Genomic DNA, 26134 nt, shown 5'->3' with positions numbered 1-26134 from the left:
AGATTGGCTCGCCTTTCCCGACCAATTGGAAGGCGAGAAACCTCCATGTGGCTGAAAGATTGGCAGGCGACTCCCCGCCCCTGCCCCGCCCTCCCGAGTGAAAGCCGCGGACGTGTGGGGCCGCCGGCTGCAGACCGGAGCTGCGCGTGTCGGGGAGATAATGGCTGCGCGGCCGATCACCCTCGGCATTGACCTGGGCACCACGTCTGTGAAGGCAGCTCTGCTGAGGGCCGCGCCCAACGAACCATCCGGGTTCGTGGTGCTGGCGAGTTGTACCCGTGCTGCGCGGGCAGAGGCGGCGGTCGAGAGCGCGGGGGCCGTGTCCCAGGTGAGGTAGCGCCCCGGGGCAGCGCCGCCTCCAGGAGCCTCCTGACCACCCTCTTCCACCCCAGGAGGCCTCCCTGACAGCCCTTCCCTCAAGGAAGTGTCTATTGCAGCTTGTCCCCAGCTTCTCCAGGGGCCCCTCTGCCTGCAGCAGCTGTGCTCATGATCCCTTAGGTCCGGAATCCTTCCCACCTGCTGGGACCGATCCCCCCCCCACCCTCCACCCAGACTCTCTGGCCTCCTCTGGGGGCCTTGCACTTGGCCCTGTGCCCTGTGTCCCCTGACCTTGGAGGAACTGCCCTCCTGTGTGTATGCTGCTCGCCTCCCTCTCAGTCTTGCTGCTCTCCGCTGCTCACACCTGCCCTGTGACCTCAAGTTCAGGATTCAGTTTGTTGCCCAGGGCAGAGTCTGAGTTTTTCCTCCGGAAACCAGATGCCAAATCAGGCCTAACTGGCTCCTGGCTCATTCCACAGAAGCAGAATGCGGACCAAGGAACCCTTGTTCATTCAGCCGGGCCTCGCTGGCTCACGCCCGTAATCCCAGCACTGTGGGAGGCCAAGGTGGCGGATCACATGAGGTTGGGTGTTCGAGACCAGCCCGACCAACATGGAGAAAACCGGTCTCTACTAAAAATACAAAAATTGGGCGGGGCACGGTGGCTCACGCCTGCAATCCCAGCACTTTGGGAGGCCGAGGCGGTCGGATCACGAGGTCAGGAGATCGAGACCATCCTGGCTAACACGGTGAAACCCCGTCTCTACTAAAAATACAAAAAATTAGCCGGGTGTGGAGGCGGCGCCTGTGGTCCCAGCTACTCGGGAGGCTGAGGCAGGAGAATGGTGTGAACCCGGGAGGCGGAGCTTGCAGTGAGCAGAGATCGCGCTACTGCACTCCAGCCTGGGCGACAGAGCGAGACTCCGTCTCAAAAACAAAAGAATTAGCCGGTGGCGCGGTGCCTGTGATGCCAGCTACTCAGCAGGCTGAGGCAAGAGAGTCGCCTGAACCTCGGAGGCGGAGGTTGCGGTGAGCCGAGATCGTGCCATTACTCTCCAGCCTGGGCAGTAAGAGCAAAACTCTGTCTCTAAAGACAAAAAAAAAAAAAGAAGAAAAGAAAAAGGAACCCTGGTCAGCCAAAGACCCCCAGCCTCAAAGACTGAGACATCCTGCAGGAAAGACACCTTGAGAGCATATAGACATTTTTTAAAAAGTCTTAAAAATTTGTTTTTAAAAAGGGTGAGGTTGATAATTATGCACTACAACTACTGGCTTGTGAAAGCTACAAGGTAGAAATGGACAATTTCAGGATCCTGGGCTCTGTTGGAGATGTAGGTAGGTTAAGAAAAGATGTTAATCTTCAGAGCTGGACTCCGTTAATTCCCTAAAAAGGAAAAGTGAACTGCGTTCAGCTAATTGGCAATAGAAATTAATAGCAAGGGACTTTCTGTGTAACCTCACATGACTTTTTCCTGGGCCTCAGCTTGTTCTCTGAGTTGAAATAGGCAGCCTCTGAGGCCCCTTTCAGCCACAAACCTTGGTTTTCTGAGCCAATATCCACTCCCAAGAGCTTTCTTTTTCTTTTCTTTTCTTTTCTTTTTTTTTTTTTGAGACCGAGTCTCACTCTGTTGCCCAGGCTGGAGTGCAGTCGCGTAATCTCGGCTCACTGCAACCTCCACCTCCCGGTTCAAGTGATTCTCCAGCTTCAGCCTCCTGGGTAGCTGGGACTACAGGTGTGAGCCACCACGCCCGGCTAATTTTTATATTTTTAGTAGAGACAGGGTTTCGCCATGTTGGCCAGGCTGGTCTCGAACTCCTGACCTCAAGTGATCCGCCCACTTGAGCCTCCCAAAGTGCTAGGATTGCAGGTGTGAGCCACTGCGCCCGGCCCAGCTTTGTTTTTCACAAGCTCTTGCCACATGCATGGACACGGTTGTTTAGGGTTCAGGGTCCAATTGGCTCAGAAGCATTTCTGAGGATAGGGATTTCAGGAGCACTTTGTATCTACATAGAAGCTTTCAAGATTAGTTTGGTTGGGGCATTAGGGCATATTAAAAGGATTCTTACTTAAAGGACTATGAATTGGAGGCAAAGTTGGCTCTGACCCTGGTGGGGTGAGCAGGAGAGCTGGGGTTAGGGGAGAGTAGGCTCAGAAAGTGCCCCTTTCTCTTGAAATAGGGCAACTTTTTTTTTTTTTTTTTTGACAGGGTCTCGCTGTGTCACCCAGGCTGGAGTGCAGTGGTGCGATCTCTGCTCACTGCGACCTCTGCCTCCCGGGTTCAAGTGATTCTCGTGCCTCAGCCTCCTGAGTAGCTAGGATTACAGGTGCGCGCCACCACGCTTGGCGAATTTTTTTGTATTTTTAGTAGAGAGGGGGTTTCACCATGTTGGCAAGGCTGGTCTCAAACTCCTGACCTCAACTGATCTGCCTGCCTCGGTTTCCCAAAGTGCTGGGATTACAGGTGTGAGCCACCCCGCCTGGCATGGCCACTTCTTGAAAACTTTTCTGCACTCCCTCCCCAGCTTTCAGCGGGCTGTTCTGTGCTTTCAGGCCCACCCGGTGTGCCACACCTGTCTAATGAAGTGCTTAGTGGAGGCCAGTCATGACCCCCCCCCACACCACATATGAATCGTGCTCTGGGACAAACAGCGCTGCTGTGATTTAGTCTGTGTAGCAGAGGGTTTCTCAACCTTGGCGCCGCTGACATTTTGGGCTGCACAGTTTTTGTTGTGGTGAGGGGTGTCCTGCGCGTTGTAGAATGTTTAGCAGCATCTCTGGCCTACTAGATGCTGGCCACGCTTGCCCCTCTTCCCCAGATGTGACAACCAAAAATGTCTGCATGTTGCCAAGTGTTCTGTGGGTGATAAAACCACCCCGAGTAGGAACCAGTGATCTATAGTCATATCTGCGGCCGGGCGCGGTGGCTGATGCCTGTAATCCCAGCACTTTGGGAGGCCGAGGTGGGCGGATCACTTGAGGTCAGGAGTTCAAGACCAGCCTGGCCAATATGGTGAAACCCCGTCTCTACTGAAAACACAAAAATTAGCTGGGCGTGGCGATGCGTGCCTGTAATCCCAGCTACTTGGGAGGCTGAGGCGGGAGAATTGCTTGAACTCGGGAGGCAGAAGTTGCAGTGAGCTGAGATCGTGCCATTGCACTCCAGCCTGGTGACAAAGTGAGACTCTGTCTCACAAAAAAAAGAAATGTAACTCCTACAAATGGAGCCAGGCGTGGCTTTTTCAATTTTCTAGCTGCCCTATTAAAAGAAATAAAAGGAAACAAATGAAATTAATTTTAATTGCATATTTTATTTAACCCAGTGTATCTAACACATTATCATTTTGATGTATGATAATCAAGGCTGGGTGTGGTGGCTCACACCTGTAATCCCAGCATTTTGGGAGGCCGAGGCAGGCGAATCCCTGAGGTTAGGAGTTGGAGACCAGCCTGGCCAACATGGCGAAACTGCCTCTCTACTAAAAATACAAAAATTAGCTGGTTTGAGCCTGTAATCCCAGCTACTCAGGAGGCTAAAGCAGGAGAATCGCTTGAACCTGGGAGGCGGAGGTTGCAGTGAGCCAAGATTACGCCACTGCACTCCAGCCTATGCAGCCATATGCAGCTCACGCCTATAATCTCAGCTACAGGGAAGGTTGAGGCAGGAGGATCACTTGATCCTAGAAATTTGAGACCAGCCTGGGCAACATAGACTCCACATGGCCATGGGTTTTTAAAAAAGGATTAAATGAGATAGTGTATATTTTTTGTCATACTAGATTGTAGTCTGATGCGTGTTTTCTATTTACATCTCAATTCAGACTAGCCACATGTGGCTAACGATTTTGGTATTGGACAGTGAGGGTATAAACAAATGTCTCTTCCCAGAACCCTTCTTCCTCCCCACCATCCCCATGTCCCCACCCTGCTCTTCTTTCCTCCTCCTGGGGATCCTGCGTAGCCACCTGGCTCCTCTGTGCCCCTTGTCTCCCACTTCCTCTTGGCTGTGGTCTCTCTTGCCTGTGGAATCCTTGCTGGGCTGTGGGGCTACTCCCTAGGAAAAGGCTGTGCTTCCTCTGAACTCCTTGCCCCATCCTACCCCTCCTCTCCTCCCTTCTTTCTCTTCCTTTGTTCCTGCTTGTTAGGAGCCAAGAGCTGCCCCTGACCAAGGCCGCAGGCGGACAGGGGCAGGTGAAAGGTTTCCGAGGAGGGGAAGACAGCTCTCCCTGGAGGGGAAGCAAGACATCTGAGAACTCAGCCTTCGAATGCCTTTCTAAGATCTTAGCTTTGCTAGTTCCTCAGAGAGCTGACGTTTATTGGGGAGTGAGCCACAACTCTCTTCCCCTTTTTCTCTTCTGAGCTTTCTGTGGATTCCTCTGTTTTTTTTTTTTGAGATGGAGTCTCGCTCTGTCGCCCAGGCTGGAGTGCCATGGCACGATCTCGGCTCACTGCAACCTCCGCCTCCCAGATTCAACCGATTCTCTTGCCTCAGTCTCCTGAGTAGCTGGGACTACAGGTGTGCGCCACCATACCTGGCTAATTTTTCGTTTTTTTAGTAGAGTCGGGGTTTCATCGTGTTGGTTGGCTAGGCTGGTCTCGAACTCCTGATCTCAGGTAATCCGCCCATCTCGGCCTCCCAAAGTGCTGGGATTATAGGCTTGAGCCACTGTGCCTGGCCTTGTTTCTTCTGTTTATAGCACAGAGAATGCTGTTCTCAGCTGAGTCTGACCCCAGTGGAGGGCAGGCCCGGGCAGTTTGCTGCAACTCGCCGGCAGCAGCACCTCAACTGTGAAGTTGGGGAGTGGACGCTGCCCACCACATTCCTGCTCCAGGACATCCTGGGAGGCCCGCGCCTCCCCCTGCCGGTGTGTCTGCCCCTGCCCAGTGTGTTCTCTTCTGCTTCCAGGGGCGGGAGCAGGATGTGAGCAGAATCCTCCAGGCCCTGCACGAGTGCCTTGCTGCCCTTCCCCGGCAGCAGCTCCGGAGTGTCGTGGGCATCGGGGTGTCGGGCCAGATGCATGGAGTCGTGTTTTGGAAAACAGGCCAAGGTATGCTGGGCTCGGGGACGGTCTCGGGCTGGTAGCAGTCACTTCCAGAACGAGAGCAGGGCCGCACGAGAGCGGGGCCGCAGGGCTTTCTGAGAAGGGTCGGGTTATCCTGCACTGGGAATAGGGTCTTGTTTCTTGGAACGGACGAACACGGGCTGCCTCCTGCGTGGGTGGACATTCTGTTTGTACCAATGTGAGGTGAACAAGGGGGACTGCCCACTCCCACGTCATCAGCACGTTATCCACGAAGAGGGATCCACGAAGAGGGAAGAGAGCGTTTTCTTGGATTCTCCCAAAGGATTCAGCGGAGTGCCTTTTCCACAGCGTTCTCTTTACCGTGTTGGTATCTCAGAACCTTAGTGCAGACAACCAAGAGATTGGCTGTAGCCGCGGGAGATGCCAGGACACAGAGGGCACGCTTTTGAATTGGGGCACGTTTGTCGTTGTTTACATATTTGTGATTTTGAAAATTCCAAGGCATATCTTTTTTTTTTTTTTTTTTTTTTTTTTTTGAGACAGAGTCTCGCTCTGTCGTCCAGGCTGGAGTGCAGTGGCCATATCTCAGCTCGCTGCAAGCTCCGCCTCCCGGGTTCACGCCATTCTCCTGCCTCAGCCTCCCGAGTAGCTGGGACTACAGGCGCCCGCCACCTCGCCTGGCTAGTTTTTTGTATTTTTTAGTAGAGATGGGGTTTCACCATGTTAGCCAGGATGGTCTCGATCTCCTGACCTCGTGATCCGCCCGTCTCGGCCTCCCAAAGTGCTGGGATTACAGGCTTGAGCTACCGCGCCTGGCCTTTTTTTTTTTTTTTGAGATGGAATTTCGCTCTTGTTGCCCAGGCTGGAGTGCAGTGGTGCGATCTCGGCTTACTGCAACCTCTGCCTCCCGGTTTCAAGAGATTCTCCTGCCTCAGCCTCCCAAGTAGCTGAGACTACAGGCGCACACCACCACGCCCAGCTAATTTTGTATTTTTAGTAGAGATGAGGTTTCACCATGTTGGCCAGGATGGTCCTGATCCTTTGACCTCGTGATCCACCTGCCTCGGCCTCCAAAAGTGCTGCGATTACAGGCGTGAGCCACCGTGCCTGGCCATATATATATATATTTTTTAAGATGGAGTTTCACTCTTGTTGCCCAGGCTGGAGTGCAATGGCACAAACTCAGCTCACTGCAACCTCTGCCTCCCGGGTTCAAGTGATCCTCCTGCCTCAGCCTCCAGAGTAGCTGGGACTACAGGCGCCCACCACCACGCCCAGCTAATTTTTGTACTTTTAGTAGAGATGGGGTTTCACCATCTTGGTCAGGCTGAACTTGAACTCCTGACCTCAAATGATCCACCCGCCTCAGCCTCCCAAAGTGCTGGGATGACAGGTGTGAGCCACCATGCCCGGCCGACATATCCTTTTTATGGGTTCAGTTGCTAAGCATTTCTAGTTGGTTGTCTTACGAAGGTCTGCCACAGTACACAGGTGGGTAACCTGTTCTATTTGGCCTTGAGGAGGAGAACTAAGACAGTAAAACCACAATGAGCACTTCACATGCCTGATGCCTGGCTGAGGACATCAATTGCATGATCTCATTGGATATTCCCAACAACCTGGTCACGTAGGTTACACTGTTGTCCCCATCGTGCAGGTGAGAGGCTGAGGTTCAGAGAGGTTAGAATAATATGCTCAGGGTCATATTTCAGCAAGTGAACCCCACTTTTGAATCCAAGTCTGTTCAAGGAGCTTTATTTATTTATTATTTATTCATTTATTTATTTATTTTGAATGGAGTCTCGCTCTGTCGTCGCCCAAGCTGGAGTGCAGTGGCACGATCTCCGCTCACTGCAAGCTCCGCCTCCCGGGTTCACGCCATTCTCCTGCCTCAGCCTTCCGACTGGCTGGGACTACAGGCGCCTGCCACCACGCCCGGCTAATTTTTTGTATTTTTAGTAGAGACAGGGTTTCACCATGTTAGCCAGGATGGTCTCGATCTCCTGACCTGGTGATCCTGCCACCTCGGCCTCCCAGAGTGCTGGGATTACAGGCGTGAGCCACCGCGCCCGGCCTCAAGGAGCTTCTAAAGGCCTGGCGGGGTTGTTTTTGGTGAAGGACCAGAGCTGCAGGGGGACACAGTGGCTTAGCGAGAGACTTCCCAGCAGAATGTCCAAAGAAGGATGAGACTCCTGTAGGAAGTTGGGCGCTCCCTGTTATGGCAGGCATTAAAAAAACTTTTTTTTTTTTTTTTTGAGACGGAGTCTCGCGCTGTGTCACCCAGGCTGGAGTGCAGTGGCGCGATCTCGGCTCACTGCAAGCTCCGCCTCCCAGGTTCAGGCCATTCTCCTGCCTCAGCCTCCGAGTAGCTGGGACTACAGGCGCCCGCCACCACGCCCGGCTAGTTTTTTGTATTTTTAGTAGAGACGGGGTTTCACCATGTTAGCCAGGATGGTCTCGATCTCCTGACCTCGTGATCCGCCCGCCTCGGCCTCCCAAAGTGCTGGGATTACAGGCTTGAGCCACCGCGCCCGGCCTAAAAAAACTTTTTAAGGCCAGGTGTGGTGGCTCACGCCTGTAAATCCCAACACTTTGGGAGGCCGAGGCAGGAGGAGTATTGCTTAAGGCCAGGAGTTCAAGACTAGCCTGGGCAACATAGTGGGACTCCGTGTCTACAAAAGATGTGAAAATAAGTTGGGTGTGGTTCAGCACGTTTGTAGTCCCAGCTACTTGGGAGGCTGAGGTGAGAGGATCACTGGAGCCCTCGAGGTTGAGGCTGCCGTGAGCTGTGATTGCTCCACTGCACTCCAGCCTGGGCTACAGAGCAAGAGCCTGTCTCAGGAAACAACAGCAAGAAATCAAACTTTAAAAGAAATTGTATTGGCCAGGCACGATGGCTTACGCCTGTAATCCCAGCACCTTGGGAGGCTGAGGCGGGCAGATCACGAGGTCAGGAATTAGAGACCAGCCTGGCCAACATGGTGAAACCCCATCTCTACTGAAAATACAAAAATTAGCTGGGTGTGGTGGTGTGTGCCTATAATCCCAGCTACTCGAGAGACTGAGGCAGGAGAATCACTTGAACCCGGGAGGCAGAGGTTGCAGTGAGCCGAGATTGCGCCACTGCACTCCAACCTGGGCGACAGAGCAAGACTCTGTCTCAAAAAAAAAAGAAATTACAAAAGATTTAATTTAGACAAACAAAAATAGGGAGAATAGTGCTATAAACCAACATATACGTATCACTCGGCTTCAACAAAATCAACATTTTACTGCAGATGAACATTTTAAGCAGAAGATGATGGCTACTTTGGGGGGCTGTAGTTACGAGGATTTGAACATTGGATTCATCCCTTTCTGCATGGAGAGTCAGCAATTTAGAGTGCCCTGAAGTGCATGGTGACTCGCCTGTCAGTGGGACTGGCATTTAGTGATGTACCCTTTAATCACCCCCAGGATGGGGCCGGGCAATCGTAGGAGCCGATGCAGACTCCTCCTCCTCCCCTTCCTCCCTCCTGTCCGCCTATCGTCGGGCTCGCTGGGACCATGGGAGCTGCTTGGCACCAAGCAGTGGCGGGAGCACAAGGCGATTAGGGTGTCAAGGCTAACCTCTCAGAGGGAGTCTAGATTGTAAAAGCTTTTAAAACTCCTTAATTTTGCATTAATGAGAATAAATGTCCTTTTAATACGAAAACCCTTTCCGAAGAGGACAGCAGAGAGCTGATGATTGTGGTCCGGTCACATGCCTTCCTTTCTGCCTGTCTCCTGGGCTCTCTAACAACCACACAAACCATCAGCCACATCGTTGGAAAGAGCTGCTTCATATTTTATCGAGCCAGCCCACATGCCTCCTGGGTTTGTTTTCTGTTTCTGGGAAGGAGGAAAGCCACAGTTCAGTGACCTGCTTAGTGGAGTCAAGTGAAATCACATTTGGGATCCAGTCTTGCCGATTTTAATGGCAGCCTTAATTCAGTTTGGTTTCCCTACCTACAGCATATAAAGCCCTTTGCTAGGCCCTGGGGGAGAGATAGAAATGAAGGAACGAAGCCTCTACCTTCCAAAACAGTCAACACAGACGGGCAGGAGTAACTTGAGCAGAGAGCTAAGTGCTTCAGTGAGGGCACCCCGAGCGAGCCGGAGGGGAGGAGAGGGAGCGATTAGTGTCTTCTGAAAGGCCTGTGGTTACGCCGGTTTCCAGACTCCATTTTCAGGCTCAGTAAAAGCAGAAGAGAAACCAGGATCATAAAAGAAAGCTAAAAGGCGAGCAGCAGACAGGGAGAAAATATCTGGTAGTGAATAGTGGACAAAGGACAGGTCAGTACATGCAAAGAACCAGTAACTAAGAGAGAACAAGCAGCCCTGTGGAAAAACGGGCAAAGGATATCAACAGGTTACTCCTAGAAGAGGAAATACGAATGGCTAGTACACATCTGCAAAGATGTTCAGCATCGTTAGTAATTAGAGCAGTGCGGATGAAAACAACAATGCAACACTCTCCACCCATCAGATGGTAAGAAATCAAAATGTTCAATAATGTCGAGAGTTGGCAAAGGGAGTGGAAAACTGGTATTTATTTTTGTTTTTATTTTTTTTGAGATGGAGTCTTGCTCTTGTCGCCCAGGCTGGAGTACATGGTGCGACCTGGGTTCACTGCAACCTCTGCCTCCCGGATGCAAATGATTCTCCTGCCTAAATCTCCCCTCCTGAGTAACTGTTATTACAGACACCTGCCACCATGCCTGGCTAATTTTTTTTTTTTTTTTTGGGGATGGAGTATTGCTGTGTTGCCCAGGCTGGAGTGCAGTGGTGCGATCTCGGCTCACTGCAAGCTCTGCCTCCCAGGTTCACGCCATTCTCCTGCCTCAGCCTCCCAAGTAGTTGTGACTACAGGTGCCCGCCACCAAGCCCGGCTATTTTTTTTTTTGGTATTTTAGTAAAGAAGGAGTTTCACCATGTTAGTTCACCAGGCTAGTCTTGAACTCCTGACCTCAAGTGATCCACCTACTTCAGCCTCCCAAAGTGCTGGGATTACAGGTGTGAGCCACTGCGTCTGACGAGGTAACAGATATTGAGGATACAAATAGAAGCACTAGCATCTAAATAATAGGAGACCGGAAAGGGAAAAATAAAAATGGAGAGGAGGAAATCTTTGAAGAAATAATGGAGAAAAATTTCCTATAATTGGCAAAATAAGATGGAACACCCCAGCCTGAAAGGGCCCATAGAATGTCATAGAGGAGATAAAGACAGTGCCCAGGTAGATATATTCTAGTGAACGTTTAAGGATTTCAAAGACAGAATTCTAAAAGCTTGCAGAGTAAAAGATCAGATCTCATATGAAAGAATAAGGGTCAGATTGACATTAGATTTTTTTCAACAGCAACACTCCATGTGAAAAGACAATGGAGTAGTAATTTTTGTTTGTTTTGTTTATATGAGATGGAATCTCACGCTGTCGCCCAGGCTGGAGTGCAGGGGCGCGATCTCAGCTCACTGCAACCTCCGCCTCCCGGGTTCAAGCGATTCTCCTGCCTCAGTCTCCCGAGTCGCTAGGATTACAGACTAATTTTTGTATTTTTTGTAGAGATGAGGTTTCTCCATGTTACCCAGGCTGGTCTCGAGCTTCTGACCTCAGATGATCCGCCTGCCTCGGCCTCCCAAAGTGCTGGGATTATAGGCGTGAGCCACCGCGCCTGACCAGGAGTAGTATTTTGATGACCTATTGCGGCATAACAAACTACCTCCAACCTAGTGACTGAAAGCAGCAAGCATTTATCATCTCTCATGGTTTTTTGGGTCAGGGATTGGGCAAGGCTTAGCCCACTGCTGCTCGTACATGGAGGTGGTGGAGGTTGCTTGTCAGTGTTCATCTGGTGGACAGACTGGTCGGGGAGTCATGGTGGCTTTACTCAATGCCTGGTACCTTGGTGGGGAAGGCTGGAGGCTGGGCTCACCTGGAAACGGGATGCCGGCTGCTCTTTGCCCGTGCTCTCCTCAGCATGGCGGCCTCGGTGTAGTTGCACTTCTTATCTGGAGGCTGATTGCCCCAGAGAGAGTTATGTAAGAGGCTTGGGTGGGAGCTGCAATACTTCTTATGACCTAGCCTTGGGAGTCCCAAGATATCACTGCCTCCACATTCTCCTGGTCAAGCACGTCACCAGGGTGATTCTATATTCAAGGAAGGAGGATTCAGATGCCACCTCTTAGTGGGAGGAGTAGTGAAGAATTTGCGACAGTCGACCACAAAAAGTGCTTTTAAGCATGGAAGGGAAGGAACTCAGAACCAGACTGTTGTAACGGATCAAACTGGCATTCAAAGATGGGAACATGAGAAATATCTGGAGGTATCTGGGTCTTCAGACACTGCCTGGAAAGACTGACACTGAAAATGGCCTTGGGCGAAATCTCTGAATCAGAGCAGAGAGAAATCCAGAGGATGTCACAAGGCACAAATGAAAAAAATCTCATGGTCAGATTTTTTTAAAGTAAATTTGGACGTCTAAAAATCAATCAGGGCCAGGCGTGGTGGCTCATGCCTGTAATCCTAGCAGTTTGGAAGGCTGAGGCGGGTGGATTGCCTGAGCTCAGGAGTTGGAGACCAGCCTGGGCAGCATGATGAAACCCTGTCTCTACTAAAAAATCAAAAAAATTAGCTGGGGCCGGGCGTGGTGGCTCAAGCCTGTAATCCCAGCACTTTGGGAGGCCAAGACGGGAGGATCACGAGGTCAGGAGATCGAGACCATCCTGGCGAACACGGTGAAACCCCGTCTCTACTAAAAAAATATAAAACACCAGCTGGGCGAGGTGGCGGGCGCCTGTAGTCCCAGCTACTTGGGAGGCTGAGACAGAAGAATGGCGTAAACCCGGGAGGCGGAGCTTGCAGTGAGCTGAGATCCGGCCACTGCACTCCAGCCTGGGCAACAAAGCGAGACTCTGTCTCAAAAAAAAAAAAAAAAAAAAATTAGCTGGGTGTGCTAATTGGTGGTGGTGGCTGGGGCCTGTAGTCTCAGCTACTCAGGAGGCTGAGGCACGAGAGTTGCTTGAACCTGGGAGATGGAGGTTGCAGTGAGCCGAGATTGTGCCACTGCATTCCAGCCTGGGGGACACAGTGAGACTCTGTCTCAAAAATGAAATGAAATGAAATGAAATGAAATGAAATAATAAAATAAAATATCAGCTAAGACCTAAGGAAAAGAGAAAATTTACTGATAATCAAGTAGCAGGAAGCCTAGATAATGTTGTCATGATGAGGGTTGGAGGGACAGAGACCAGGGGACTTGAGATTGTGCCAAACATCTTCTCTTATGGGATGTGGGGAGATGTGATATCAACTTCAAAAAAGAATAAAAAGAAACAGAGAAGTGTGGCAAACAGAGGGAGTATGTGACGTGCCCAGGGTCCCACAGTCATTATGTGGTAGAGGGAAGCACTAAAGCCAGTGCCATCAGGACCCACAGGTGGTGCGCCAGGCTTTATCATGGGACCATTCGCACGTATTTTGTCACTCACCAGCAGAGTGGTATCAAGGCCGCGCCATGCCTAGTCGCTCTTTTCTTCATTTTTGGCCATCTCTTTTGTTCCAGGCTGTGAATGGATAGAGGGAGAGATTGCCCCTGTGTTCGAGCCCCGAGCTGTTAGCCACCTGGTCACGTGGCAGGATGGCCGATGCAGCAGCGAATTCCTGGCCTCTCTACCCCAGCCGAAGTCTCATCTCAGTGTGGCCACGGGCTTTGGCTGTGCAACTATCTTCTGGCTTTTGAAACATTGGTACGGGCAACTGCACTTTGACTTGGGGGCCGGGTTTCTGGGAGGATGAGAATGGGCCGGGGCTGCGTCAGCATCGCCCTGCCTGCTGGGCTCTGCTGCAGTGAGCGTGTCTTGGCAGGACAAGAGGGAGCATGGCCTGGACCTAGATTGGGTCCAGAACCGCATCCTTTTGCAGAGGGCTCTCTATTGGTTATCCAGTTCCCACCCAGATGGGAAAAGGAAGGGACAGAGAGGGCAAGTGACTTGCCGAGGGTCACGGGGAGAGTTTGCAGTGTGTTCAGGCCTGCGAGGCTGCTGCGGAGGCCGATGTCTGCTTTCCCAGGCTTGACACTTCCTCCTCTGAGGCCCTTCCCCTGGGGCTGACTTAGGCTGGCTTTGCTTGGGGCAGCTGGAAGGTCCTAATCCCAGGGACCCAGCTGGACCTGAGCCATAGCATGTGGGGTTGTGGCTGCCACCTGGCCATGGCACAGCTGGTCCCCGCCGCCTGCTGCTAGATGCGGCACATGCTTCCGAGTTCATGTTGTACCATGTTGAGTTGTTTTTGGTATGAAAAACAGCCCGGAGTTCCTGAAGTCCTACGACGCAGCCGGCACCATCCATGACTATGTGGTTGCCATGCTGTGTGGCTTGCCGAGACCCCTGATGTCCGACCAGAACGCTGCTAGCTGGGGCTATTTCAACACGCAGAGCCAAAGCTGGAACGTGGAGATGTGAGTATCACATCCTTGCAGGCTGTTCCTCCTGCTCCAATCCGAAGGGCAACCCCAGAGCCAATGCTTCAGTGGGAGCTTTCCCACCTGGGAGTGGTGGAGGGTTCCCAGAGGCCAGGATCAGGGTCCAGTGCCCCCAGCCTGTCCCAGTCATGGGGCATGGGTGGGCCAAGTGTAAGCGCAGCCCTGAGCCCTGGGGTAGGGGCTTCAGCCATGCTGTCCTCCTCCGCAGCCCCCCAGACCCCGGGTGGGCTGTCCCTTCTCTGTGACCGTGGGCCCAGTCTGTAGGTTTCAGAGTACAGCTTTCACTCTTTAATACTTAAACTTAGAGGGCCAAGCACAGTGGCTCACGCCTGTAATCCCAGCATTTTGGGAGGCTGAGGCGTGTGGATCACTCGAGGTCACGAGTTCGAGACCAGCCTGGGCAACATGGTGAAACCCCATCTCTACTAAAAATACAAAAATGAACTGGGCATGGTGGCAGGTGCCTGTAGTCCCAGCTACTCCAGAGGCTGAGGCAGGAGAATCACTTGAACCCAGGAGGCGGATGTTGCATTGAGCCGAGATTGCACCACTGTACTCCCACCTGGGGGACAGAGCGAGACTCTGTCTCCAAAAAAAGAAAAAAGAACTAGAGATAGTAGGCTTGAAGGATGCCTTTTAAGTTCTTTTAAACAATCATTTGCCTTTTCAGGTACAGAAATCCAGTGCCCTGTAAGTTCACTTCCTTCAGGGCCCAAATTCTGAGCTCTGAAATAAAACAAAAAGCACCTGGTAGTTCAGGTAAAGGACTTCCCAGCATGTTGTGTGAAATTGACAGCCCCCATTCACTAACGCTGAGTGACGAACGCATTTGATATTCAGGAGCTTGCTGCGTTTGACTTTGGTTTGGACTGTGCTAACCAACCATAATGGCGCCGAACCTCCGGCTGCCTCCGTTCGCAGAGTTTTTGAGTTCCCTTCAAACAGGGGAGGCTGGACTTGATCACGGCTGCTTATGTTGTTTGTTTTCTTTCCTGGAAGGTGAATCCTAAGCTTATGAAAACCAGTGTCCTCTACTGACAAAGCCTAAGCTCATGGTTTTAAAAAAGCCAGAGAAGCTGCCTGTGACGGCTCTGAATTCTATCCCCTCTCGGCCACGTGTGTCCTATAGCACTTTCCTGTGCAGAGTTTCCTGGAAACAAACAAACAACAAAAAAGAAAGCAGCTGGGTGTGGGGGAGTACGCCTGCTTGGGAGGCTGAGGCGGGAGAATTGCTTGAGCCTGGGAAGTTGAGGTTACAGCGAGCAGTGATCACACTACTCCACTCCAGCCTGGGTCACAGAGCGAGACCCTGTCTGAAAAAAAGAAGGAGCTGGGTGCAGTGGTTCACGCCTGTAATCCCAGCACTTTGGGAGGCTGAAGCGGGTGAATCATGTGAGGTCAGGAGTTCAAGACCAGCCTGGCCAACATGGCGAAACCCCTTCTCTACTAAAAATACAAAAAGTAGCCGGGCATGGTTGTGTGCGCCTGTAATTCCAGCTATTAGGGTGGCTGAGGCAGGAGAATTGCTTGAACCTGGGAGGCAGAGGTTGCAGTGAGCCAAGATGGTGCCACTGCACTCCAGTCTGGGCAACAGAGCAAGACTCTGTCTCAAAAAAATAAATAAGTAAAAAAGAAAGAAAGAAGGAAAGAAAAGGAAGGAAGGAAGAAAGGAAGGGAGGAAGGAAGGAAGGGGAAAGGAAGGAGGGAAGGAAGCGGGGAAGGGAGGAAGGAAGGGAGGGAAGGAAGGGAGGAAGAGAGGGAAGGAGGGAAGGGAAGGGAGGGAGGGAAGGAATGGAGGGAGGGAGGGAGGGAAAGAGGGAAGGAGGGAAGGGAAGGAAGGGAGGGAGGGAGGAAAGGAGTGGAGAGACGGAGGGAAGGAAGGGAAGGAAGGGAGGGAGGGATGAAGAGAAGGAAGGGAGGGAGGGAGGGAAGGAGGGAAGGGAAGGGAGGGAGGGAAGGAAGGGAGGAAGAGAGGGAGGGAGGGAAGGGAAGGGAGGGAGGGAGGGAGGAAAGGAGTGGAGAGACGGAGGGAAGGAAGGGAAGGAAGGGAGGGAGGGAGGCGGAAAGGAAGGAAGGGAGGGTCCCTTAAACTCCAGAAACCTAAGTGTGGGTCCATGTAGGTGTCCACTCTTGTTTTACAGACTGAGGAGCTCAGGTTTTCCCGTCCACCTGCTCCCGGACATCTCCGAGCCTGGCAGTGTGGCGGGCAGAACTTCCCACATGTGGTTGGAAATCCCAGAGGGGACGGAGGTGGGAGTGGCCTTGGGTGATTTACAGGCCTCTGTCTATTCCTGCATGGCCCAGAGGACAGATGCAGGTAAGTGTTTCTTTTGTTCTGTCCTCAGACTTACACTGTCGCCTGCCTGGTAAGCACCAACTCCGTGCGAGTCTGCAGGCGTGCGGAGCTGAGCAGTCTCGGCATGCTGCCGGAGATCATTATTCTGTAAAGGTGAAAAGGACCCTCTCCCTTGCAGGTAAAATCCTCTGTGAGGGAGCTTACAGGCCAGCAGGGCAAATTCTGTCCCTGAGCACCGACCATCTGTGCTGACCCGCTATGGGGTCAGGTGAGGGAAATGGCTCTTTCTAGCTGTCTGGTTTCTATGTGACTACAGGCCCAAGAAAACAGATGAGCTGATGAAGGTTTTGGTTACTGTGTGTTTGTCAGTAGAAGTGATGTCAGATCTGATTAGAAGTGCAGAATAGGCCGGGCGCGGTGGCTCAAGCCTGTCATCCCAGCACTTTGGGAGGCCGAGGTGGGCGGATTACAAGGTCAGGAGTTCAAGACCAGCCTGGCCAAGATGGTGAAACCCTATCTCTACTAAAAGTACAAAAATTAGCCAGGCATGGTGGTGGGTGCCCATAGTCCCAGCTACTCGGGAGGCTGAGGCAGAGAATTGCTGGAACCCGGGAGGCAGAGATTGCAGTGAGCCGAGATCATGCCACTGTACTCCAGCCTGGGCGACAGAGCGAGACTCCGTCTCAAAACAAAACAAGAAAGTGCAGAATATTTTCTGTATTCATGGTAAGGGTAGAGGCAGCCATGTCTAGGGCAGGGGTTGGCCCTTTTTCTCTAAAGGGCAGAACATATTTTCTGTAAATATTTTCGGCTTTGTGGATCATGCAGTCTGTTGTAACTGCTCAGCTCTGCTGCAGGAGTTCGAAACCAGCCCTAGACGATGTGTGAATGAACAGGTGTCGCTGTGTTCCAGTAAAACATTGTTCATAGACACTGAAATAGGAATGCTATATACTTTTCATGTGTCATGAAAAATTCTTCTTTTAATTTCTTTTCAACCATTTAAAAATGTGAGAACGTGGGGCGACGTGGTGCTTGGTGGTGCTGCGAGGCCAGAGCCCAGGGCTGGTGGCCATGTTGTCAGGTACTCACGGGTTGACAGCAGAGGAGGGGAACCAAGCTATGCTCAATCTGAAAGCAGCAGGATGGTCGGAATTGAGTGAGAGAGAGATGCTATCTACAAAGCATTCTCCTTCCAACCTTTTTTTTTTTTTTGACATGGAGTCTCACTCTGTCTCTCAGGCTGGAGTGCAGTGGCGCGATCTCGGCTCACTGCAACCTTCGCCTCCCGGGTTCAAGCGATTCTCCTGCCTCATCCTCCCGAGTAGATGGGAATACAGGCATGTGCCACCACTCCTAGCTAATTTTTGTATTTTTAGTAGAGATGGGGTTTCACCATGTTGGCCAGGATGGTCTCAATCTCTTCACCTCGTGATCTGCCCGCCTCAGCCTCCCAAAGTGCTGGGATTACAGGCGTGAGCCATTGTGCCCAGCCTCTCCTTCCAAATTTTTAATCAGGCATTTGGCTTTAGGTCTCGAGTTGCCATACAAGCAGAGAAGATGATGGTTCAATGTATAAAACAAGGTCCAGATAACTCTCACCTCACATGACTGTGGTGGACTGACCAAAAGAAATGTGAAGCTGGCCACGTTTATTGAAAAAGCAGCTTTTTCTGTGTGATTTCTTCCAAAGTACATGTAAAATCTTATAACGTATTACTGCAATGAAGGGTGAAGGCAATTTATGTGAACAAATTGAGTTGTTCTTAAGGCATTACCTCTAGAGGAAAAAAAAAAAAGAAAAATAACAATTTAAATTATGTAAATTTAGTTTGCCTTTATATACTATGTTTTATAAAATCAGTGCTTAAATACAAAATGATTTAAACTTGAAAAAAAGGGTGAGAACATGCTAGTGGGATTGTAAAAAGGTACAGCCTCTTTGGAAAACAGCTGGTAATCCTCAAATGTTAAACATGGAGTTACCAACAGGACCCAGCAATTCTGCTCCTAGAAATACACCCAGGAGAACTGAAAATAAATGATGTCCACACAAAAACTCGTACACAGATGTTCACAGAAGCATTATTTATAATAGCCAAAAAATAGAAACCACCTAAATGTCTATCAACTAATGAATTAATTTTTTTTTTTTTGAGACGGAGTCTTGCTCTGTCACCCAGGCTGGAGTGCAGTGGCACAATCTTGGCTCACTGCAACCTCCGCCTTCCGAGTTCAAGTGATTCTCCTGCCTCAGTCTCCCAAGTAGCTGGGACTACAGGCGTGCACCACCACGCCCAGCTAATTTTTGTATTTTTAGTAGAGATGGGGTTTCACCGTGTTGACCAGGATGGTCTTGATCTCTTGACCTTGTGATCTGCCCGCCTCGGCCTCCCAAAGTTCTGGGATTATAGGTGTGAGCACCGCGCCCGGCCATGAATGAATTTTTAAAATGTGGCATATACACATAGCTAAAAAAGGATTGAATGTTGGATAGAAGAAAAACAAGTACATTTAAATTTTAAAAAGCTTATTCGGCTGGTTGCAGTGGCTCACGCCTGTAATCCCAGCACTTTGGGAGACTGAGGCAGGTGGTCACGAGGTCAGGAGTTCAAGACCAGCCTGGCCAACATGGTGAAACCCCATCTCTACTAAAAATACAAAAAATTAGCCAGAATTGGTGGCGGGCACCTGTAATCCCAGCTACTCGGGAGACTGAGGCAGAGAATTGCTTGAATCTAGGAGTAAAAGAATCTAGGAGTAAAAGATTCTACTCGGGAGACTGAGGCAGAGAATTGCTTGAATCTAGGAGTAAAAGACCTACTGGAGGTCTTTTACTAAACCCAATTTAGTTTCTGTCTGACCCAATCGGACACCTGAAGCTTCCCTTCAGGACCCATTTAAAAATGTCCAAGTAGGCCGGGCGCGGTGGCTCAAGCCTGTAATCCCAGCACTTTGGGAGGCCGAGGCGGGCGGATCACAAGGTCAGGAGATCGAGACCATCCTGGCTAACACGGTGAAACCCCGTCTCTACTAAAAAATACAAAAAACTAGCCGGGCGAGGTGGCGGGCGCCTGTAGTCCCAGCTACTCGGGAGGCTGAGGCAGGAGAATGGTGTAAACCCGGGAGGCGGAGCTTGCAGTGAGCTGAGATCCGACCACTGCACTCCAGCCTGGGCGACAGAGCGAGACTCTGTCTCAAAAAAAACAAAAACAAAAACAAAAACAAAAACAAACAAACAAAAAATGTCGAAGTAACTACGTGAACTTAACACAACTTGTGGAGTTCATATGTCCAAGAGGGCTTACTGGTGACGGCCTGCAAATGTGCAGTAAGAAGCAGTGAGCGCAGAGGCTCAGTGGATACTTATGCCCATTTGCTTGTTGCTCCCAGAGGTCATCACGAGGTGGGTGGCTTCAGATCCCACTTACGCCACCAGATCTGATTAAAGAAAAACTTGGCTGGACACGGTGGCTCACGCCTGTAATCCCAGCACTTTGGGAGGCTGAGGCAGGCAGATCACTTGAGGCAAGGAGTTTGAGACCAGCCTGGCCAACATGATGAAACCTCATCTCTACCAAAAATACAAAAATTAGCTGGATGTAGTGGCACACGCCTGTAATCCCAGCTACTCAGGAGGCTGAGACAGGAGAATTGCTTGAACCTGGAAGGCAGAAGTTGCGGTGAGCTGAGATCACACCACCGCATTCCAGCCCGGGTGACAGAGTGAGACTCTGTCTCAAAAAAAAAAAAAAGGAAAAGAAAAACTTAAGTACCTTTACATTTTAAGAAGTTTATTTGAGCATTCAGTGATTCCTGAATCAGGGTAGCACTAGAGAGCAGGCGGCTAGTACACCACCGAGAGGGGCACGAGCGAAGACTTTCATAAGGTGTTTGCAGAAGCCAGACACAGAAGATAATTCTGACTGGTGAGAGTGGACAATTCCGAGTGAGAGGTTCGTTGGTGGTTTCTGACTGGTGTAGTTTCCAGTTTCATTTTACTGTTTACATTGGGGTTTGGTTTGTTCACATAGGAATTCACAGTACTAGAGCCACCTTTGTCTAATGGCCTCCTGATTAGAGTTTTATCTTTTTCCCCTTCTTTTCTTTTCTTTTCTTTTTCCCCTTCTTTCCTTTCCTTTCCTTTTCCTTTTCCTTTTCCTTTCCTTTTTCCTTTCCTTTCCTTTTCCTTTCCTTTTCCTTTCCTTTTTCCTTTCCTTTCCTTTCCTTTTCCTTTCCTTTTTCCTTTCCTTTCCTTTTCTTTTCTTTCCTTTTTCCTTTCCTTTCCTTTCCTTTTCCTTTCCTTTCCTTTTCTTTTCTTTCCTTTTTCCTTTCCTTTCTTTTCCTTTTCCTTTCCTTTTTCCTTTCCTTTCCTTTTCCTTTCCTTTTTCCTTTCCTTTCCTTTCCTTTCCTTTCCTTTTCTTTTCTTTCCTTTTTCCTTTCCTTTCCTTTCCTTTTCCTTTTCCACTTTCCTTTCCTTTCCTCTCCTCTCCTCTCCTTTTTCCTTTTTCCTTTTTCCTTTTTCCTTTCCTTTCCATCACCCAGTCTGGAGTGCAGTGGTGCGATCTCGGCTCACCGTAACCGCCGCCTCCTGGGTTCAGGCAATTCTCCTGCCTCAGCCTCCCAAGTACCTGGGATTACAGGTGTGCACCACCACGCCCGGCTAATTTTTGTATTTTTAGTAGACATGGGGTTTCACCACATTGGTCAGGCTGGTCTTGAACTCCTGACCTCAGGCAATCCACCCACCTCGTCCTCCCAAAGTGCTGGGATTACAGGCATGAGCCACTGTGCCCAGCCGCTGGAATTTTTTCAAACAGCACTGATAAATGCTACAAAATGTAAGCGAGAGTGAACGAAACAGAAGTGTTGTCGCCTCCAGCCGAGGGGACGGTAGAGGGCATGTTACTTCCAGTTTGTAGTCACGGTGGGAAGCTTGACGTGGCAGAAAGCAAAGTATTGGCTTCCTGAGGCTTCTTTTTGCTCTCTTTGCTTTTGACCCCCTGAGTGGGTGGGAAAATTGGATGCTGAACTCTGGCCCGTAAACAGATTGGGACGAGCAGGCTTTTTAGCTCGGTCTCATGAGAAATGGAGAAGGCACTGCTGGAACAGCCCCCAAGCTCTGGCCTGGAATTAGAGGAGAAACTCATCCACTCTGTGCTGGGCCCAGGGGATTTCCCGCTGCTGGTGACAGGGAAGGTGTGAAGAGAATACTTTGGGGCTGGGCGCGGTGGCTCAGGCCTGTAATCCCAGCACTTTGGGAGGCCGAGGCGGGTATATCACCTGCGGTCAGGAGTTCGAGACCAGCCTGGCCAACATGGTGAAACCCCGTCTCTACTAAAAATACAAAAAATTAGCCGGGCGTGGTGGCATGTGCCTGTAATCCCAGCTACTCAGGAGGCTGAGGCAGGAGAGTCACTTGAACCAGGGGACAGAGGTTGCAGTGAGCCGAGATTGCACCATTGCACTCCAGCCTGGGCGACAGAATGAAACTCTGTCTCAAAAACAAAAACAAAAACAAAAGCCACAACATAAAAGAGAGAATACTTTGGAAATAGCAAGCATGGTACTCCCTGCCAATGAATGAACCCTCTCCAGAGGATAAAGCCCTTGGTCTGAGGTCTTACCCTGTCATAGTTTTCTTTCGCTGTGTAACAAATTACCCTGATACATAGTAGCCTAAAACAACAGGCATTTATTATTTTGGACAGTTTCTGAGGGTCAGGATTCTGAGTGGGGCGGGATGGCCTGGCTCAACGTCTCTTGTGAAGTTGCATTCACACTGGAGCTGCAGTCTTCCAAAGGCTTGATTGAGCCTGGAGGATCTGCCCCCGAGCCCATGTGTGATGCTGTTGGCAGAAGGCCTCAGTTCCCTGGAACGTGAGGCTCTCCACAGGGCTGCTCACGACGTGGCACCTGCCTTCCCCGAGAGCAAGTGATCCACAAGACAGCGTGACTGGGACAGGAGCCGCAGTGCCTTTTATGACTTAGCCTCTGAAGTCACACACTGTCTCTTGTGCTTTGTTTTGTTCACTAGAAGTGAGTCACTAAGTCCAGCCCCTTTTTCACGAGGAGGGGAATCAGGTTCTACCTCTTGAAAGGAGGTGTATTGGCCGGGCACGGTGGCTCACGCCTGTCATCCCAGCACTTTGGGAGGCCAAGGTGAGTGGATCATGAGGCCAGGAGTTCGAGACCAGTCTGGCCAAGATGGTGAAACCCCATCTCTACTAAAAATACAAAAATTAGCCGGGCGTGGTGGCTCACACCTGTAGTCCCAGCTACTCGAGAGGCTGAGGCAAATTGCTTGAACCTGGGAGGCGGTGAGCCGAGATCGTACCATTGCACTCCAGCCTGGGTGACAGAGCGAGACCCTGTCTCAAAAAAAAAAAAAAAGAAAAAGAAAAAAAAAATCATTTGATCAACATCTCTTCAACACCTTGCCCTTCTAACTACCCTGGACATATTTTTAAAACCCCACCCTCTCTCACTGCCGAACTATGACTCATGACCTCTGAATTAGCCTGACAGGCCACCCTCTCTTACTGCCAAACTGTGACTCGTGACCTCTGAGTTAGCCCCACAGGCCTAAGTTCTGCTTTCTCTGGACCCCAGTTCTCAACATTAGCACCTCGGTTCAGCTGGCAGCCTCCATGCCTTCGGGATTCCAGCCCGGACAGACTCCAGACCCTACGGCACCAGTCGCCTACTTCCCATACTTCGACAGGACCTACCTGGGGGTGGCCGCGTCACTCAACGGCGGCAACGTGCTGGCCACGTTCGTCCACATGCTGGTTCAGTGGATGGCAGATCTAGGTAAGGTGGGGTCCACACAATGCTGTGTTCTCTGCCTGTCCTTTCTACCCGGCAGGTTCTTGGAGCTTCATGTGCGGTTTCAGCGTCCACATTCAGGTCTCAGACCCCACCAGGTCCTGCCATATTTCTCCCATCCTTCGGGATCTGAGCTTGCAGCCTCTTTTCTTCTTGTCCTCTGAGCTGCCATCACCTACTTTTTTCTTTGGGTCAGGCACCCTTCCCTCAACCTTGACTGTGAACCTTCCTAACAGTCTCCCCAGCTTTCCCCCGCCCTCCCTGCTCCCTCTTTTCCCCTCCTGCTCCCTTCTCTTATTCCTGGGGTAGAATTTATGAGGTTTTCTCTGCTCTCCATAGACAGATGCTCCTCAACTTGCAATGGTGCGTATTTCACTTACAATGTATTTATATCCTGAGAAGACTGGCCCATAGGAAGTGCGACGCAAACGTTTCTTCTTCTTCTTTTTTTTTTTTTTGAGACGGAGTCTCACTCTGTCACCTAGGCTGGAGTGCAATAGCGCGATCTTGGCTCACTGCAAGCTCTGCCACCCGGGTTCAAGGGATTCTCCTGACTCAGCCTTCCAAGTAGCTGGGATTACAGGTGCCCGCCACCACGCCTGGCAAGTTTTTGTATTTTTAGGAGAGACTTGGTTTCACCATGTTGGCCAGGCTGATCTCGAACTCCTGACCTCGGGTGATCCACCCGCCTCAGCCTCCCAAAGTGCTGGGATTACAGGCGGGAGCCACCGTGCCTGGCCTGATGTAGGCATTTCTTTTTCTTTTCTTTTTTTTTTTTTTTTGAGATGGAGTCTCGCTGGAGGGCAGTAGTGCGATCTTGGCTCACTGCAAGTTCCACCTCACGAGTTCACACCATTCTCCTGCCTCAGCCTCCCAAGTAGCAGATACTACAGGCAACTGCCACCATATCCAGCTAATTTTTTGTATTTTTAGTAGAGACGGGTTTTCACCGTCTTAGCCAGAATGGTCTCGATCTCCTGACCTCAGGTGATCCGCCTGCCTCGGCCTCCCAAAGTGCTGGGATTACAGGCGTGAGCCACCACGCCCGGTCCGACGTAGACATTTCTCAGAGAAGCACGGTGCGGGGTGGAACCCAGGAGAGGGGCCTTGGTTCCCAGCTGTGTCCCTGAGTCTCGGCCTTGGCAAGCGCCTTCCCCCAGCTCCAGTGTCTTGTGGTCTTAAGTCCATGGGTTAGAATTAACTCAACAGCTCGTAGCAGCTTTGGCCTCCATGAGTCCTCACTAATAGATTAGCGGGAGCTGAGGATGCAGACACTCTGCTAGAGGCCAGGCCTCTCTTCCAGGCCTCCAGCTGGGATTCACCTTCCTTCAGGTACCCCAGGGCTTGGGTCATGGCCCAAGTATTTCCCAGAGAGGAAGAAGACCTTGAGTATGTTTTTTTTTTTTTTTTTTTTTTTGTGAGACAGAGTCTCACTGTGTCCCCCAGGCTGGAGTGCAGTGGCCGGATCTCAGCTCACTGCAAGCTCCGCCTCCCGGGTTTTCACGCCATTCTCCTGCCTCAGCCTCCCGAGTAGCTGGGACTACAGGCGCCCGCCACCTCGCCCGGCTAGGTTTTTGTATTTTTTAGTAGAGACGGGGTTTCACCGTGTTAGCCAGGATGGTCTCGAACTCCTGACCTCGTGATCTGCCCGTCTCGGCCTCCCAAAGTGCTGGGATTACAGGCTTGAGCCACCGCGCCCGGCCTGACCTTGAGTATGTTTTAACCTTCCTTTACAACTGTTTTTGGTGCTGTGCATGGTGACACGTGGCTGTAATCCCAGCTACTCAGGAGGCCGAGGCGGAAGGATCGCTTGAGCTCAAAGTTGTTCAAGTCTAGCGGGGGCAACAAGCAAGACCCTGTCTGTAAAAAAAAAAAACCAAAAACCTTTTTTCCTGAACTTTTACTAAAGAAAGACAAGAACATGATTTAAAAAATAAAACAGCCAGGCGCGGTGGCTCACGCCTGTCATCCTAGCACTTTGGGAGGCTGAGGCGGGCAGATCACCTGAGGTCAGGAGTTCGAGACCAGCCTGGCCAACATAGTGAAACCCCATCTCTACTAAAAATACAAAAGGTAGCCAGGTGTGGTGGCCCACGCCTGTAATTCCAGCTACTTGGGAGGCTGAGGCAGGAGAGTCGCTTGAACCTGGGATGCGGAGGTTGCAGTGGGGCTGAGATTGCACCCCCGCACCCCTGCATTTGCAGAGGTTCAATGTTCCCATGGTGACTCCTTGGTGACTCTCTAGATTGATGGGTCTCAGCAGTGACCACACCCGGGAAGTATTGTGGAGTTTAAAAATAGCATTGCGTCCTGGTCCCACACCCATAAATTCTGATTTATTGGACTGGGTGTGGGCCTTGAGCATGATGTTATATAAAAGTTCCTCAGGTGATTCTGAGGCCTGGAGTGTTCATAAGCACTGCTCTAGAACTTTCTCCTCAGAAAGCCTGGTCCACAGCACAGGGCCTACAGTACAGCTTCCTCTGGGAGCTTTTAACAAATGCAGAACCTTAGGGTCAGCCCTAGGCAATCTGCGTCCAAGCGATGTGTTAAAAAGATCCCTGGCCGGGCGCAGTGGCTCACACCTGTAATCCCAACACTTTGGAAGGCCGAGGAGGGCGGATCATGAAGTCAGGAGTTCAAGACCAGTCTGGCCAATATGGTGAAACCCTGTCTCTACTAAAAAATACAAAAATTAGCCTGGCGTGGTGGCATGGCGCCTGTAGTCTCAGCTACTCGGGTGGTTGACGCAGAAGAATCCCTTGAACCCGGAAGGCAGAGGTTGCAGTGAGCTGAGATCATGCCACTGCATTCCAGCCTGGGTGACAGAGTGAGACTCCATCTCCAAAAAAAAAAAAAAGGCCGGGCGCGGTGGCTCAAGCCTGTAATCCCAGCACTTTGGGAGGCCGAGGTGGGCGGATCACGAGGTCAGGAGATCGAGACCATCCTGGCTGACACGGTGAAACCCCGTCTCTACTAAAAAATACAAAAAACTAGCCGGGTGAGGTGGCGGGCGCCTGTAGTCCCAGCTACTTGGGAGACTGAGGCGGGAGAATGGTGTGGACCCGGGAGACGGAGCTTGCAGTGAGCCAAGATCCGGCCACTGCACTCCAGCCTGGGTGACAGAGCCAGACTCCATCTCAAAAAAAAAAAAAAAGGCCGGGCGCGG

General features: G+C 51.0%; 1 protein-coding gene across 1 annotated transcript in view; it reads left to right on the top strand.

Moving 5' to 3' along the window:
- The first annotated feature begins 84 nt into the window (after window positions 1-84).
- Window positions 85-26134, top strand: part of SHPK (sedoheptulokinase) — a 29920-nt gene continuing 3870 nt past the window's right edge. The window contains exons 1-6 of the mRNA XM_025363707.1: window positions 85-328; window positions 5223-5364; window positions 12924-13107; window positions 13665-13817; window positions 15983-16158; window positions 22750-22950. Coding sequence (XP_025219492.1) covers window positions 161-328; window positions 5223-5364; window positions 12924-13107; window positions 13665-13817; window positions 15983-16158; window positions 22750-22950 — 1024 coding nt within the window. The 5' untranslated portion in view covers window positions 85-160. The remainder of the gene's footprint in view (window positions 329-5222; window positions 5365-12923; window positions 13108-13664; window positions 13818-15982; window positions 16159-22749; window positions 22951-26134) is intronic.

This window comes from Theropithecus gelada, chromosome 16 (assembly GCF_003255815.1).
Source record: "Theropithecus gelada isolate Dixy chromosome 16, Tgel_1.0, whole genome shotgun sequence".
Lineage (NCBI taxonomy): Eukaryota > Metazoa > Chordata > Mammalia > Primates > Cercopithecidae > Theropithecus > Theropithecus gelada.
Note: the sequence above shows the minus strand (reverse complement) of the source record. Positions and strands in the feature narration are given on the sequence as shown.